The following is a 12133-nucleotide window of genomic DNA, read 5'->3' on the forward strand; positions in this document are numbered from 1 at the left end:
TATTAACAAAATGAAATATGTACTGTTATAAAAAGCTCTAAAAAATGTTGATAAAATTATAATATTTGTATTATATAGTTCATACGTTTTATTTTCGCAACTCGTGGTTGTTATAAGAAATGTTCCTTTATTTAACTTGACTTTTTTCCTGGCCCTCTTAATAAACTTTATATACTTAAATTACAAAATAAGAATTGATTTTTTTTGCAAATAGTCATAGAGTATTCAGCATTCAATGTAAGCAGAACCATTCTGGGTTCTTTCTTCTCTGCCTTTGGTTATTCGTGGAGTGGCTTCGACTTCGAGTTTGGAGTTCGGCTTTTTGTTTACGTTCCCAATCCCCCCAAACACACGCCGCTGCCCCTTTCCAATTCTTACCCATTTTCCCGACGGTATGCAAAAAGCAACAAACAACAATAACAAAAGTCACGCTTAACGACTGTGACGTCGTCGCGACTTGGCCAAGTCCGTACCCCTCTGCCCCTCCTGCCCCTCCTGCCCCTCCTGCCCCTTCTTGTGTGGACTGTGTCCAGTCTGCAGATCGGGACCGGCTTCTAAAAGGCTGGCCAAATAATAAACATGCAAGTGCCGCATGGCGTGGCATCGAAAAGAATAAAGAGTGGCAGCCGAAAAGTAGGAGTTGGGGTGTGAATGCAAAGACATCTGTGACATCCCAGAAAGCTTGGGATAAGCCAGGGAGTAGCCTCGTCCACTGATTGATTACCAGGATGGTCCATGGACCATGGTACATGGCCATGGGAAACGCCCCCGTGGAAAAGGGGTTGCAGTTTAATTGAGATTTATTTATGGTATGTGTGCTGTGTGCGGCGAAAAGACAAAAGAACCCGCTCGGCCCAACCCAAGCCACTGGCCATACCAAACCCAAACCCAATCCCAATACCAATCCCAGGTCAGGTTCCCATCAGGAGCCACGTCCATAATAACGAGCAAACAATGCGCTGCGTTCCCGGGATCTGGCAATATTTGGACAGTGGGCAATTGAAGAACTCCAATTGTGTGGCTGCCGTTTCAGTGGTGGTTATCGATGATGTTGCCGGGGCACTTCACTTCGCCCCACTTTGCCACCAAAAAGAGTGGAGAGGGGCGATGCAACGGTTTGGGTCGAAAATTGGGCGGACGCCGCCTGCTTGTTATTGTCAATTGTTGGCTATGAGTGGCATTGGCATTCCTTTTGCTTTTGCTTTTGCCTTTGGCTTTGGCTTTGGAAGTGGCCGTCTTTGTTGGACAAGTTAACAGATTGCAATTGCGATTCCAGGTGGCGAGTGTGAGTGTGTGTGTGTGTGGGTGACATTCTAACTGTCCGAATCTGGTGGCCTGGAATTCGTAACTCCCATTCTCAAAACCATACCCATCATTGATTTCGAGTTGGGGGCTAAGTGGCATGTTGCGGTTTACTCATACAGCAATTTTGGGCCAGCTAACTTTAACTGGTACACACACAAAAATCCACACCGCTATTCCTAAGATATGAGAAATAATATTCATTGTATCCTTCCAAGGCAATCATTGAACACTAATATTCGTCCATGAAATATTAATAAAAACAATTTCAATAATTAACGAAGAAAACAATGGATTACTGACTAGATACTCAGTAAATTGTATTCCTACCAAATTATAAAGCAGTTATTATTTATTGGCTATTATTTTATTAGTGCCATATTTTAAAAAAATTATTGTGCAATAAATGTATAACCTATATATCAGATTTATTTTCTCTGTGAAAGCAACATCAAAGTGAACGCCCACCTGAAAGAGCTCGTTAAGCCCAATTAGGCACTCGCAATTTCTGGCTGGTTAGCTCGTTCTGAAGCACAGCACAACTTTCACTTTAACTGCGAGCAATTGCTACAAATTGCTACAGACATCATCATGCATAAACTGTACAAAGACCACAACAAAATGGCGCAGACAGCGGGGGACAAAAGCTGCTGCAAAATGGCGTCTACTTCCTTCCGGTCTACCGCCAAATAATTGAGATGTGTAGAAAAGAGCCTCCCAAAAAATATTCAAAGCGAAATGGAATAGAGAAACTTTGGTGTTCCTATTCCGTTGGCCATTCGGCATCCCTGGCCTCTTAACCGCCAGCCACCTTCCATAAAGCTGCCATAAAAAAGTGTGCTGAGAGGCAATCATTTCCCAGAAGTACCTGGTATACCAGGTATACCACCAGGTACTTGCAAATTTCCGCAAGCGTTTGCCAATGATTAATGTCAATAAACGTTGGCCGATGGAAAAGCGCTGGGATCATTCAAGAAAGCAGTTCCAGAGATGGAATGGAGAGCCGGGCATGTGGGTCGTGAACCTGAGAATCGAGGACAGCGGCGATCCGACAGCGTCGTGTGGGTGCACAAGTTCAAGTGGTGCGGTGGCTCTGGTGGTTCTGGCGGTTCTGCTGGTCAGGTGCCGCGGTGGATAGCCTCGATAAGTTGTAAATTGCAAGGGGCATAGGCACATATATATAGATGCTGCAATTACGGCCGCCATGAGGCAGCAATTTGGTGTGAGCAGAAATCGGGCCACGCCTACCGACCACGATAATTAGCTGGGCGATCTAATGAGGAATTCGAAAGCGGCAACGCCTGCACCTTGGGATATGACAAATGTTTTTTTTCATTTATTTTTCTATTTTTTTTTTTTAATTTTTTGTTAGCCATGCCAGGCATGTCCAGCAATTTCACCGCTCGTTCAAATGGCGGCGGCATTTGCCCAAGGTTTACATATGTGCCACGTCACTCCCGCCGACAATGTGACAGGTGGTGAGCCAGGGAAAACCTTTTGGCTTGGGAAACTTGGGAGCACGCGATCCGGTCCGATCCGATCCGATCCAAAAGTAATGGAATGCTCAGCTCTCAAGGGTCATTGTCATCGCATGCAGACTGAAGGAGCCAGTCGGCGGGGCCTCTAATTCAATTATCAGACGGGCTGCATTCAGCATTCTCGGCCCCACACAGCGTCACCAACTGCAGAAAATCCCATTCAGGCGCAATTTAGCTAACGGCGGTTCTGCATTTAAGCCATATTTGGCTGGATCCGGTAAATGCTTTCAGACACCTTGATTGACAGCCGCAAGAAATCGTGGAATTGAGGTGTTGACAGAGTGTCAACCGAAAAGGATCTGCCGGATCCATATAAAAGCACTATCGTCCACTTGATCAGTATTGGAATTTAACCCCCAGAAAGCAATTCAGTTTGGTGGTTTAATGATTTTGGAGCATACCACGTTATTGGAATTTTTAAAAACTAGAAATTGAAGTGCGTGCTTTTAAGCAAATTTTTAGCTTTGTGCATATAGTAATTAATGTATTTATTTGATCTACTTATTGCTACCAGAGAAATAACTAAGCAATGGGCAAAAAACTATGCAGTCCTACGTGTCTAAGCTAGAAAAATATTTTATAATTTTTACGTTTTGATAACTCATACAAAACGGGGAAATTTCAGAAAATAAAATTCAATAATATTATTAAAACCCAATTTGTAAAAAGTTTTAAAATGGATCCTTTTTTCAAAAATGTTCGCTCAGGACAATAGGACACTTAGAGCTCATCCCTTAGAAATAATTTATAAGAAACTTAGAAAAGCAATATTTAAATTATTTTAAGAAAATTTGTATTCATATTAATATTTGTATAGAATTATTTTTAAAACACGCGCCAATCCCTGTACTAAAATCTAAAATACCGAAAAAATACCAAATGCATAACTTTTTCAGTATCATAAAAAGGTGGTGGTTTCATCAAACAATGTAATAACGGTCACACTGCAAGCCAATTTGGAAAATCTGAGCGAAAAATTTTGGAAAAAAGGGTGTTTGTGTATTGAAAAGCCTCAGAATTGGTGTGAAAATGACGTCGCTGGACCCGGCGCCGAACAAAACGTGGGAGCTGTCGCTGTACGAGCTGCAGCGCAAGCCGCAGGAGGTGATCACGGACAGCACGGAGATCGCGGTGTCTCCGCGGAGCCTTCACAGCGAGCTGATGTGCCCCATCTGCCTGGACATGCTGAAGAAGACCATGACGACGAAGGAGTGCCTGCACCGCTTCTGCTCCGACTGCATCGTCACCGCCCTGCGATCGGGCAACAAGGAGTGCCCCACATGCAGAAAGAAACTTGTGTCTAAGCGCTCGTTGCGCGCCGATCCCAATTTTGACCTGCTCATCTCGAAGATCTACCCCAGTCGCGAGGAGTATGAGGCCATCCAGGAGAAGGTAATGGCCAAGTTCAACCAGACGCAGTCGCAGCAGGCGCTGGTCAACTCCATCAACGAGGGCATCAAGCTGCAGTCCCAAAACCGACCACAGAGATTCCGCACCAAGGGTGGTGGTGGAGGCGGCGGAGGCAATGGTAATGGTGCGCCCACTGGCGGCAGTGTGGCTGCACCTCCTGCTCCTGGAGCTCCCGCTGCTGTGGCCCGCAATGCCTCCAACCAATTGCATGTCCACGACACAGCATCCAACGACAGCAACAGCAATACCAACAGCATCGATCGCGAGAACCGAGATCCGGGTCACTCGGGCACCTCTGCGGCCTCGGCCATTACGAGCGCCTCAAATGCGACGCCCTCCTCGTCGGCCAATTCGGGCGCCAGTACTTCCGCCACCCGGATGCAGGTGGACGACGCTTCCAATCCACCCTCGATGCGAAGCACACCCTCCCCGGTGCCGTCCAATTCGAGCAGCTCTAAGCCGAAGCGCGCCATGTCGGTGTTAACCTCGGAGCGGTCCGAGGAATCCGAATCCGACTCCCAGATGGACTGCCGCACCGAGGGCGACTCCAACATCGACACCGAGGGCGAGGGCAATGGTGAGCTGGGCATCAACGATGAAATTGAGTTGGTATTCAAGCCCCATCCCACCGAGATGTCCGCGGATAACCAGCTAATACGGGCGCTCAAGGAGAATTGTGTGCGCTACATCAAGACGACGGCCAATGCCACCGTCGACCATCTCAGCAAGTATCTGGCCATGCGGCTTACCCTCGATCTGGGGGCTGATCTGCCGGAGGCCTGTCGCCTGCTCAACTTCTGCATCTACGTCGCTCCCCAGCCACAGCAATTGGTCATCCTGAATGGCAACCAGACGCTGCATCAGGTCAACGATAAATTCTGGAAGGTAGGACTCACTTCAGTCATTTTTAAATTGGTTCTTATCCCTTTTCCTTCCAGGTAAATAAGCCGATGGAAATGTATTATTCGTGGAAGAAAACCTAAGCAGTACGAAAGGTGTTTTAGTTTTAGGACGTTTATTTCTGAACTGGAAATATCTCTATAGCTGTACAGCTTAACAAGTATATAAAGCATTCATTATAAAACAAAATTTAGTTTGGTTTAATATATACACATTGACAAGGATTAACTGCCTAGTGGCTATGTATTTTGATTAACTTGGCATTTATATTTGAGGGGGGTTTGAGGATTAAAGTTATTTAGAAAAGCTTGAATTTTGTTTTTTGGATCAACATGTTAACACTTACACAAATTTTTAGTTTATCCTAGTGAGTGCAATTGCGATGAAAGTTAAGATGAAACTTTGTGTTATTCAAGCAAAAACTTCAATTAAAACAAGAGAGAACGCTATAGTCGGGTGCCCCGACTATCAGATACCCGTTACTCAGGTAAAGGGAGTGCGAGGGAGATGGAGATTGATAAACACAATAAAACTGCATTTTTACTTTTACGAAATATTTAAATTTTTAAAATCGTATATAAGCGATTGTGGGCGTTAAAGGGGGCGTGGCACCTTTTTGAAACAAACTTGCGCTGCGTAGGAACTCGTAAAATCTACATGCAAAATGCCAATCTTCTAGCTTTTATAGTTTCCGAGATCTCAGCGTTCATACGGACAGACAGACGGACAGACAGACGGACAGACGGACATGGCTATATCGACTCGGCTAGTGACCCTGATCAAGAATATATATACTTTATAGGGTCGGAAACGCTTCCTTCTAGCTGTTACATAATTTTGCACGAATACAATATACCCTTTTACTCTACGAGTAACGGGTATAAAAATTAAAATTAATATGAATTGAACCATTTGTAACTTTGATTTAACCGACTATAATTATTCCTTTGACTGTTTAATTTTTTTACGATGGCTTCTTTGAAAACCAACAAAACATTGGATGATTTTCATCTGGTTTCCACTCTGGAAGCATCTGATTTCATCTTTGGGTAGGCCCTCGTTGATGAGTTCGCTCAATTTGTCCTGGGTAATAGGATCTGGTCACCGGAACGCGTCGCCTTCATGAATTGGCCGAAAAGTTATTTTTTGCATGTAATTTGTTGTTTTATTTTTTTACTTTTATGTATTGTTTATGTAGAATCGCTTTTTAAATAATCGAAAATATATGATAATTTCCAACTGTCATAAGACTTAAGCCGTTAAGATTGTTTTTTTCAAAAAGTGCCAAACAAATTGTTTTTTTATTTATAGGTAAATTACTATCTTCATCATCGTTCCTATTTTCAAACGCTATGGCTGTTGTAACAATTTAATTGTTGATTTCAAATATGTTCTATTTTTTGTAAAAGGCTTTTTTGGTTAAGATAATTATTTGTTGTATTGAAACTGTCATTAAACTGCAAATGAATTCTCAAGGATATTTAGGATCAGGTCATTTATTTCTCAATCGAAAATTTAGTTCGTAACAACATTACAAAGCGTGCAATATAAAAACTACAAGAAAATTAAAGTAAGTAAAGTTTTCTGTTCCGTATATGTGGGTTAAATTATAAGAATGTGAATATTTAGTGAGTTAAGCTCGTTTCGAAAGCCGCAGTGCGATAAGTAGGACGGCTTCCATTTCTTCGATATTTGCCTATGACTTCTCTTGGATCCAGGGTGATGCGTGGTGGAGGACCCCAAGGCTCTGGGAAAGTTTAAAGGAGAGCTCCTCCAACAAAGGTACCTAAGAGAACACAAATGCGTAGACTATATCATTTCGGCACCCGACGCATCTTTTCAGCGATGGCGTCCCTAAACTCTCGGAAATCGCTGCTGGCCTCAATCTCGTTGCGACATTTGCCCTGTATGCGATTGAGACCGTTGTTGATGTCCATCCGATCGGCACTGAGCAAGCGCTTAGACATATCCTGCGCCAGATCGTACGGCAGGCCCAGATCGACCAGCTCATTCACCCCGTCATGGGTGATGGTGTGCTGCGTGTCCGCCAGGAACAGGGCGCACTTCTCGTAGATTTCCAAGTACTGCTCGGCCTCGTTCTTGTCGCCGGAGCGCCTACTCTCCATGAATTTGCGGAACAGTTTGGTGGCCTCCTCATCCAGGAGGGTTTCGTGGACACTGTTGGACAAGGTGTAGATCCTTTGAACCTCGGCGGGAGTCATGTCGGTGCATCCGCAGAAACACTTAATCAGTATCACGGGTTTGACCTATCAATATGAAGGACGATGATTAAGCCATTTCCTGTATTCTTGTACTACGTACCTTAAACAATGAGCAGGACATCACGAATGTATTTTAATACTTTTGTTTAACAGTAGGCGGACACTTATTTCGTTTATGTATCAGGGGCTTGGGCTTTTATAGGCTCAATTCTCGGTTTCTCAGGAATAGCGCAGCACTTTATCATTTTTTTGGGAATATCAAATAGCACATTATCAAATTTAGGCTGGTGGCGATACTTTCTATACAATTGTCATAGTTTTTCACTGACTATTTCCGGTTATAATGTATTGCCGGATTTCTATACAATCATTTTAGTCAGACTGTCCTAAATTTCGAAATTTGTTTTATCAATTCTGATTTTCTAAGGAATATCAAATAGCACATTATCAAATTTGGGCTGTTGGCGATACTTTCTATACAATTGTCATAGTTTTTCACTGACTATTTCCGGCTATAATGTATTGCCGGATTTCTATACGCTTTGAGAGACTACAATCATTTTAGTCAGACTGTCCCAAATTTCGAAATTTGTTTTATCAATTCTGATTTTCTAAGGAATAGCAAATAGCACATTATCAAATTTAGGCTGGTGGCGATACTTTCTAAAAAATTGTCATATATTTTCACTGACTATTTCCGGTTATAATGTATTGCCGGATTTCTATACACTTTGAGAGACTACAATCATTTTAGTCAGACTGTCTTAAATTTCGAAATTTGTTTTATCAATTCTGATTTTCTAAGGAATAGCAAATAGCACATTATCAAATTTGGGCTGTTGGCGATACTTTCTAAACAATTGTCATAGTTTTTCACTGACTATTTCCGGTTATAATGTATTGCCGGATTTCTTTACACTTTGAGAGAATACAATCATTTACCTATGGCATATAGAGGTCCGATCTCCGCGGCTTTCAAACGTGATCTGTCGCCTTCCTGAATTGGCAAAAAAGTTCTGTGGCAAGCGGGTTCCGCAGGAGTTTTTGAATTCATCCGAATTTGTATTTTATATACGTATTTCAAATATATAAATCTTTACCAAGAAAATATTTTTTGTTTATGAATAATCTTTTATTTATTAATGTAGAATCGATTTTTAAACAATCGAAAATATATGATGACTTCCACCTGTAGTAAGAATTAAACTGTTAAGATTGTTCTCTTTAAAAAGGTCCCAAACAAAATGGATCTGTATACTCACAAAAAAAAAAATATGTAAAATAAGAATATAAAAATTGTAAAATCGCAATAAAACTATTTTTTTGCATGTATTAAGTTGTTTTATTGATAATCAAGTTATTACAAAAATCACAATTAAAATCTTAAAAAACCTACTTTTTTATGTAATTTTCTATTTTTTTTATAAGTACTATTTTCATGATCGTTCTTGTTTTTATACGTTGTTTTAATTTTTTGTTTAAGTCTTTTTTATATAAGGCGTTTCTGGTTTAGATATATATTTGTAGGTATTGTAACGGTCAGGAAACCATAAATTAATTCTGAGGGATATTCAGGATCAAGTAATTTATTTCTCAATTGAAAATATTTCTACCTCTAGTTTGTAACACAATAACAAAGCTAACATTTTAAAACAACTATGAAATTAAAATAAGTAAAGTTTTGGGTTTAATTGTTAGAATGTGAATGTTTTTTGAGTTAAGCCTCTAGCTCGACTCGAAAGCCGCAGTGTGATTAGGAGGACGGTTTCTGTTTCTTAGTTGTTTTACCATGACTAATCTAGGATACAGGGTGATGCGTGGTGGAAGCCGAAAAGGCATTGGGAAAGATTAAAAGAGCGAGCTACCAAAGGTACCAATGTGAACACAAATGGCATTGATTCGCAAAAACTTTATCATTTCGGCACCCGGCGCATCTTATCAGCGATGGCGTCCCTAAACTCTCGGAAATCGCTGCTGGCCTCAATCTCGTTGCGACATTTGCCCTGAATGCGATTGAGACCGCTGTTAATGTCCGTCCGATCGCCACTGAGCATGCGGCTGATCAGATCCCGCTCCATATCGTAGGGCAGGCCTAGATCGACCAGCTCATCCACCTCGTCCCGGGTGAAGGTGTGCTGCGTGTCCGCCAGGAACAGGGCGCACTTCTCGTAGATTTCCAAGTACTGCTCGGCCTCGTTCTTGTCGCCGGAGCGCCTACTCTTCATGTAATTGCTGAGCAGTGTGGTGGCATCCTTATCCAGGAGGGTTTCGTGGACACTGTTGGACAAGGTGTAGATCCTTTGAACCTCGGCGGGAGTCATGTCGGTGCATCCGCAGAAACACTTAATCAGTATCACGGATTTTTTCTAGCAATATGAAAGACGCTGATTAAGCCACATCCTGTACTTGTATACGTATCTACGCACCTTAAACAATTTGCAGTCCATGACGAAGTCTTTTAATATTCTTTTGTTTAATACAAGGTGGACATATATTTCGTTTACAACCCCAGTAAAATTAGTTTTTTTTTTTTTGATAAACAAAGGTGTGATTGCGCAGAGCTATGTCAAAAATATCTATTTGGTGAACGAGAATGTGGTCAGTCTCAATGCGCTTGAAAAGTAGCAACCCGCGTTGTTTCAAAATTAAAAATAATGAAGATACAGCGACTTTTCTGTCCTCTATGGCTATTGTCTAAAATTTTGGAAGTTTATTATCAATTCTCAATTCTTTATTCCTAAGCGCAACAAATTATCAAATTTAGGCTGGTGATTTGTTCTACACATTTGTCATCATTTTTTCTAGTCAGTTCCTGCAATAAAATATGGCCGGATTCTTATACACTTGCAGAGAATACAATCATTTTAGTCCTTCTCACGAGAAGGAGAGCGCAAATTACGATTTGAAAAGTTTTAAGAATCTATTTTTACCCTGCACGAAAAATCGGCATATAACCGTATGGTTAGTATGATAGATATATGGGGGCTAATCTGCAGGCATAGGTTCTAAAGACTAAAAAAAAGCCTAATTTTGGTCAAAAACCAGTAACTTAAACTCAAATTAAAAGAAACAGCGAACTATATCAACTCGTCTAGTCATGCTGATCAAGAATATATATACCTTATAAGCTAGGAAATGGCTTCTTTAATGCGTTACAAACTTGTGGCCAATTTTATAATGTAATGTACATGAAATATGGAAATTTAAAAGAATCTCATACTTTATTAGGAAAATAAATCAAACGTTTGTATACAATAGAAATATGTGCAAATTGATTGCACCTACAGCTTGGACTTAAGCGCCTTCATTAGCTTCTCCAGCTTGAGGGCCTTTTGGAAGTCACCGCTGATCTTCAGCTTGCCGGTCATGTAGGCGGGAGCCGCCTTCAGTTTTCCGGAGAACATGTCGAAGAAGTTGTTTGAGTTCATGGTCAGTGTGGCGTCAGGAGCGGCGGGCGGTGTTCCGGATCCGCATGAACCGGAGCCGTTCTTCAGGTCTAGGAACCAGGTTCCCTGTTCGGCACCGCTAATGTTAAACTGAAAGACGGCCTGCGTCTTTGAGACGATCTCTGGGGAGAGTAGAGATTCGATTTTCTGGAAAAGCTGGGGTATCTTTCCGCTTCCACCAGCAGCCGGAGCAGCAGAAGCACCTCCTGCCGGAGCGGCATCCTCCACCGGGGCTCCCTTCTCCTCCACGAAGAAGTCCACCATCAGTTTGTCGGCGTTTTCGCGGATGCAGGCGTAATTCGTGAGATCCGTGACTCCCACCGATTCCAGCACCTCGTCGTCCACGAAGAACTGACCGCTAAACTGCCTGGGCTCGCGGCTCAGGATGGTGTAGGCAGCATCGGCCATGATCTCGGGCTTGCGTGACCACTGGGCGGAATCGGGGCCTGTGAGCATCTCAATGGCCGCCGTATGTATGGCAGTGCGGGGCCACAGAGCATTAACAGCGATTCCCTGGTCCCGGAACTCCTCGGCCATACCAAGCACACACATCGACATTCCGTACTTGGCCATGGTATAGGCCACATGTGGGCCAAACCACTTGGACTTCATGCTCAGCGGCGGAGAGATGTTAAGGATGTGGGCGTGATTGCTCTTCTTCAGGTACGGCAGGCACTCCTTGGACACGAGGAAGGTGCCGCGAGTGTTGATGTTGTGCATCAGATCGTACCGCTTCATGTCCGTATTCGGGGTGTTGGTCAGCGAGATGGCGCTGGCGTTGTTGATCACGATATCGATGCCCCCAAACTTGGACACTGCCGCCTCCACGGCGCTGCGCACCTGTTGCTCATCGCGCACGTCCACGACGCAGGGATATGCCTTTCCTCCGGCCTTCTCGATCTCCTCTGCCGCCGAGTAGATGGTTCCCGGTAGTTTGGGATGCGGCTCGGCCGTCTTGGCCGCCACCACAATGTTGGCTCCATCGCGAGCCGCCTTCAAGGCAATCTCCTTGCCAATTCCCCGCGAGGCTCCTGTGATGAACAGGGTCCGTCCGGCCAATTTTCCTGTGTTAATCATCCTGATCAAAGTTTATAGACCGTTCGCTGTGAGAGATTTAGTATCACTGGTAACGATGATAGTGCTCGAAATCAAAGATCCAAGAGAAAGTCCAAAGTGCAGATTCAACCGATTTGATCCACAACAAGTCGGCGACCGAGAGAGAGCGGCATCTTGCTCTCTATTTTTCCCTGTGGGGGCCGGTGCCCATTAGAGATGGACACCGGCTAATCACTCACGAGTACAAACTAAAAATATC

The 12133-nt window shown here is 43.1% G+C and overlaps 4 protein-coding genes across 4 annotated transcripts; 1 reads left to right on the forward strand and 3 right to left on the reverse strand.

Annotated features, from left to right (window-relative positions):
• The first annotated feature begins 3778 nt into the window (after nucleotides 1-3778).
• On the forward strand, nucleotides 3779-5374 carry LOC108045912 (E3 ubiquitin-protein ligase RING1). Its single transcript, XM_017125401.1, has 2 exons — nucleotides 3779-5135; nucleotides 5189-5374. Exons 1-2 carry the CDS (start codon nucleotides 3870-3872, stop codon nucleotides 5231-5233), a joined length of 1311 nt encoding a protein of 436 aa, XP_016980890.1. The 5' UTR covers nucleotides 3779-3869; the 3' UTR covers nucleotides 5234-5374.
• An 820-nt stretch (nucleotides 5375-6194) lies between these two features.
• On the reverse strand, nucleotides 6195-7608 carry LOC108045897. The gene is made up of 2 exons (XM_017125366.2): nucleotides 7473-7608; nucleotides 6195-7417 (listed from the first exon to the last, which is right to left on the reverse strand). Exons 1-2 carry the CDS (start codon nucleotides 7491-7493, stop codon nucleotides 6965-6967), a joined length of 474 nt encoding a protein of 157 aa, XP_016980855.1. The 5' UTR covers nucleotides 7494-7608; the 3' UTR covers nucleotides 6195-6964.
• A 1082-nt stretch (nucleotides 7609-8690) lies between these two features.
• Nucleotides 8691-9923, reverse strand: LOC108045896. The gene is made up of 2 exons (XM_017125365.2): nucleotides 9799-9923; nucleotides 8691-9738 (listed from the first exon to the last, which is right to left on the reverse strand). Exons 1-2 carry the CDS (start codon nucleotides 9817-9819, stop codon nucleotides 9286-9288), a joined length of 474 nt encoding a protein of 157 aa, XP_016980854.1. The 5' UTR covers nucleotides 9820-9923; the 3' UTR covers nucleotides 8691-9285.
• Nucleotides 9924-10574: 651 nt separating this feature from the next.
• LOC108045913 (hydroxysteroid dehydrogenase-like protein 2) lies at nucleotides 10575-12056 on the reverse strand. The gene has a single exon (XM_017125402.2). The coding sequence runs from the start codon at nucleotides 11893-11895 to the stop codon at nucleotides 10654-10656; it is 1242 nt and encodes a 413-aa protein (XP_016980891.1). The 5' UTR covers nucleotides 11896-12056; the 3' UTR covers nucleotides 10575-10653.
• Nucleotides 12057-12133: the final 77 nt, after the last annotated feature.

The sequence above is a fragment of the Drosophila rhopaloa genome, unplaced genomic scaffold, assembly GCF_018152115.1.
Source record: "Drosophila rhopaloa isolate 14029-0021.01 unplaced genomic scaffold, ASM1815211v1 contig_178, whole genome shotgun sequence".
In the NCBI taxonomy this organism is placed as follows: domain Eukaryota; kingdom Metazoa; phylum Arthropoda; class Insecta; order Diptera; family Drosophilidae; genus Drosophila; species Drosophila rhopaloa.

Bases quoted from the DNA above. Each gene is read 5' to 3' on its own strand.
- LOC108045912 (XM_017125401.1), top strand. From the start codon at position 3,870: ATGACGTCGCTGGACCCGGCGCCGAACAAAACGTGGGAGCTGTCGCTG. The intron at 5,136-5,188 runs GTAGGACTCACT...TTTTCCTTCCAG, and splicing joins TCAACGATAAATTCTGGAAG to GTAAATAAGCCGATGGAAAT.
- LOC108045897 (XM_017125366.2), bottom strand. From the start codon at position 7,493: ATGTCCTGCTCATTGTTTAAG. The intron at 7,418-7,472 runs GTACGTAGTACA...TCATATTGATAG, and splicing joins TGTCCTGCTCATTGTTTAAG to GTCAAACCCGTGATACTGAT.
- LOC108045896 (XM_017125365.2), bottom strand. From the start codon at position 9,819: ATGGACTGCAAATTGTTTAAG. The intron at 9,739-9,798 runs GTGCGTAGATAC...TCATATTGCTAG, and splicing joins TGGACTGCAAATTGTTTAAG to AAAAAATCCGTGATACTGAT.
- LOC108045913 (XM_017125402.2), bottom strand. From the start codon at position 11,895: ATGATTAACACAGGAAAATTGGCCGGACGGACCCTGTTCATCACAGGA.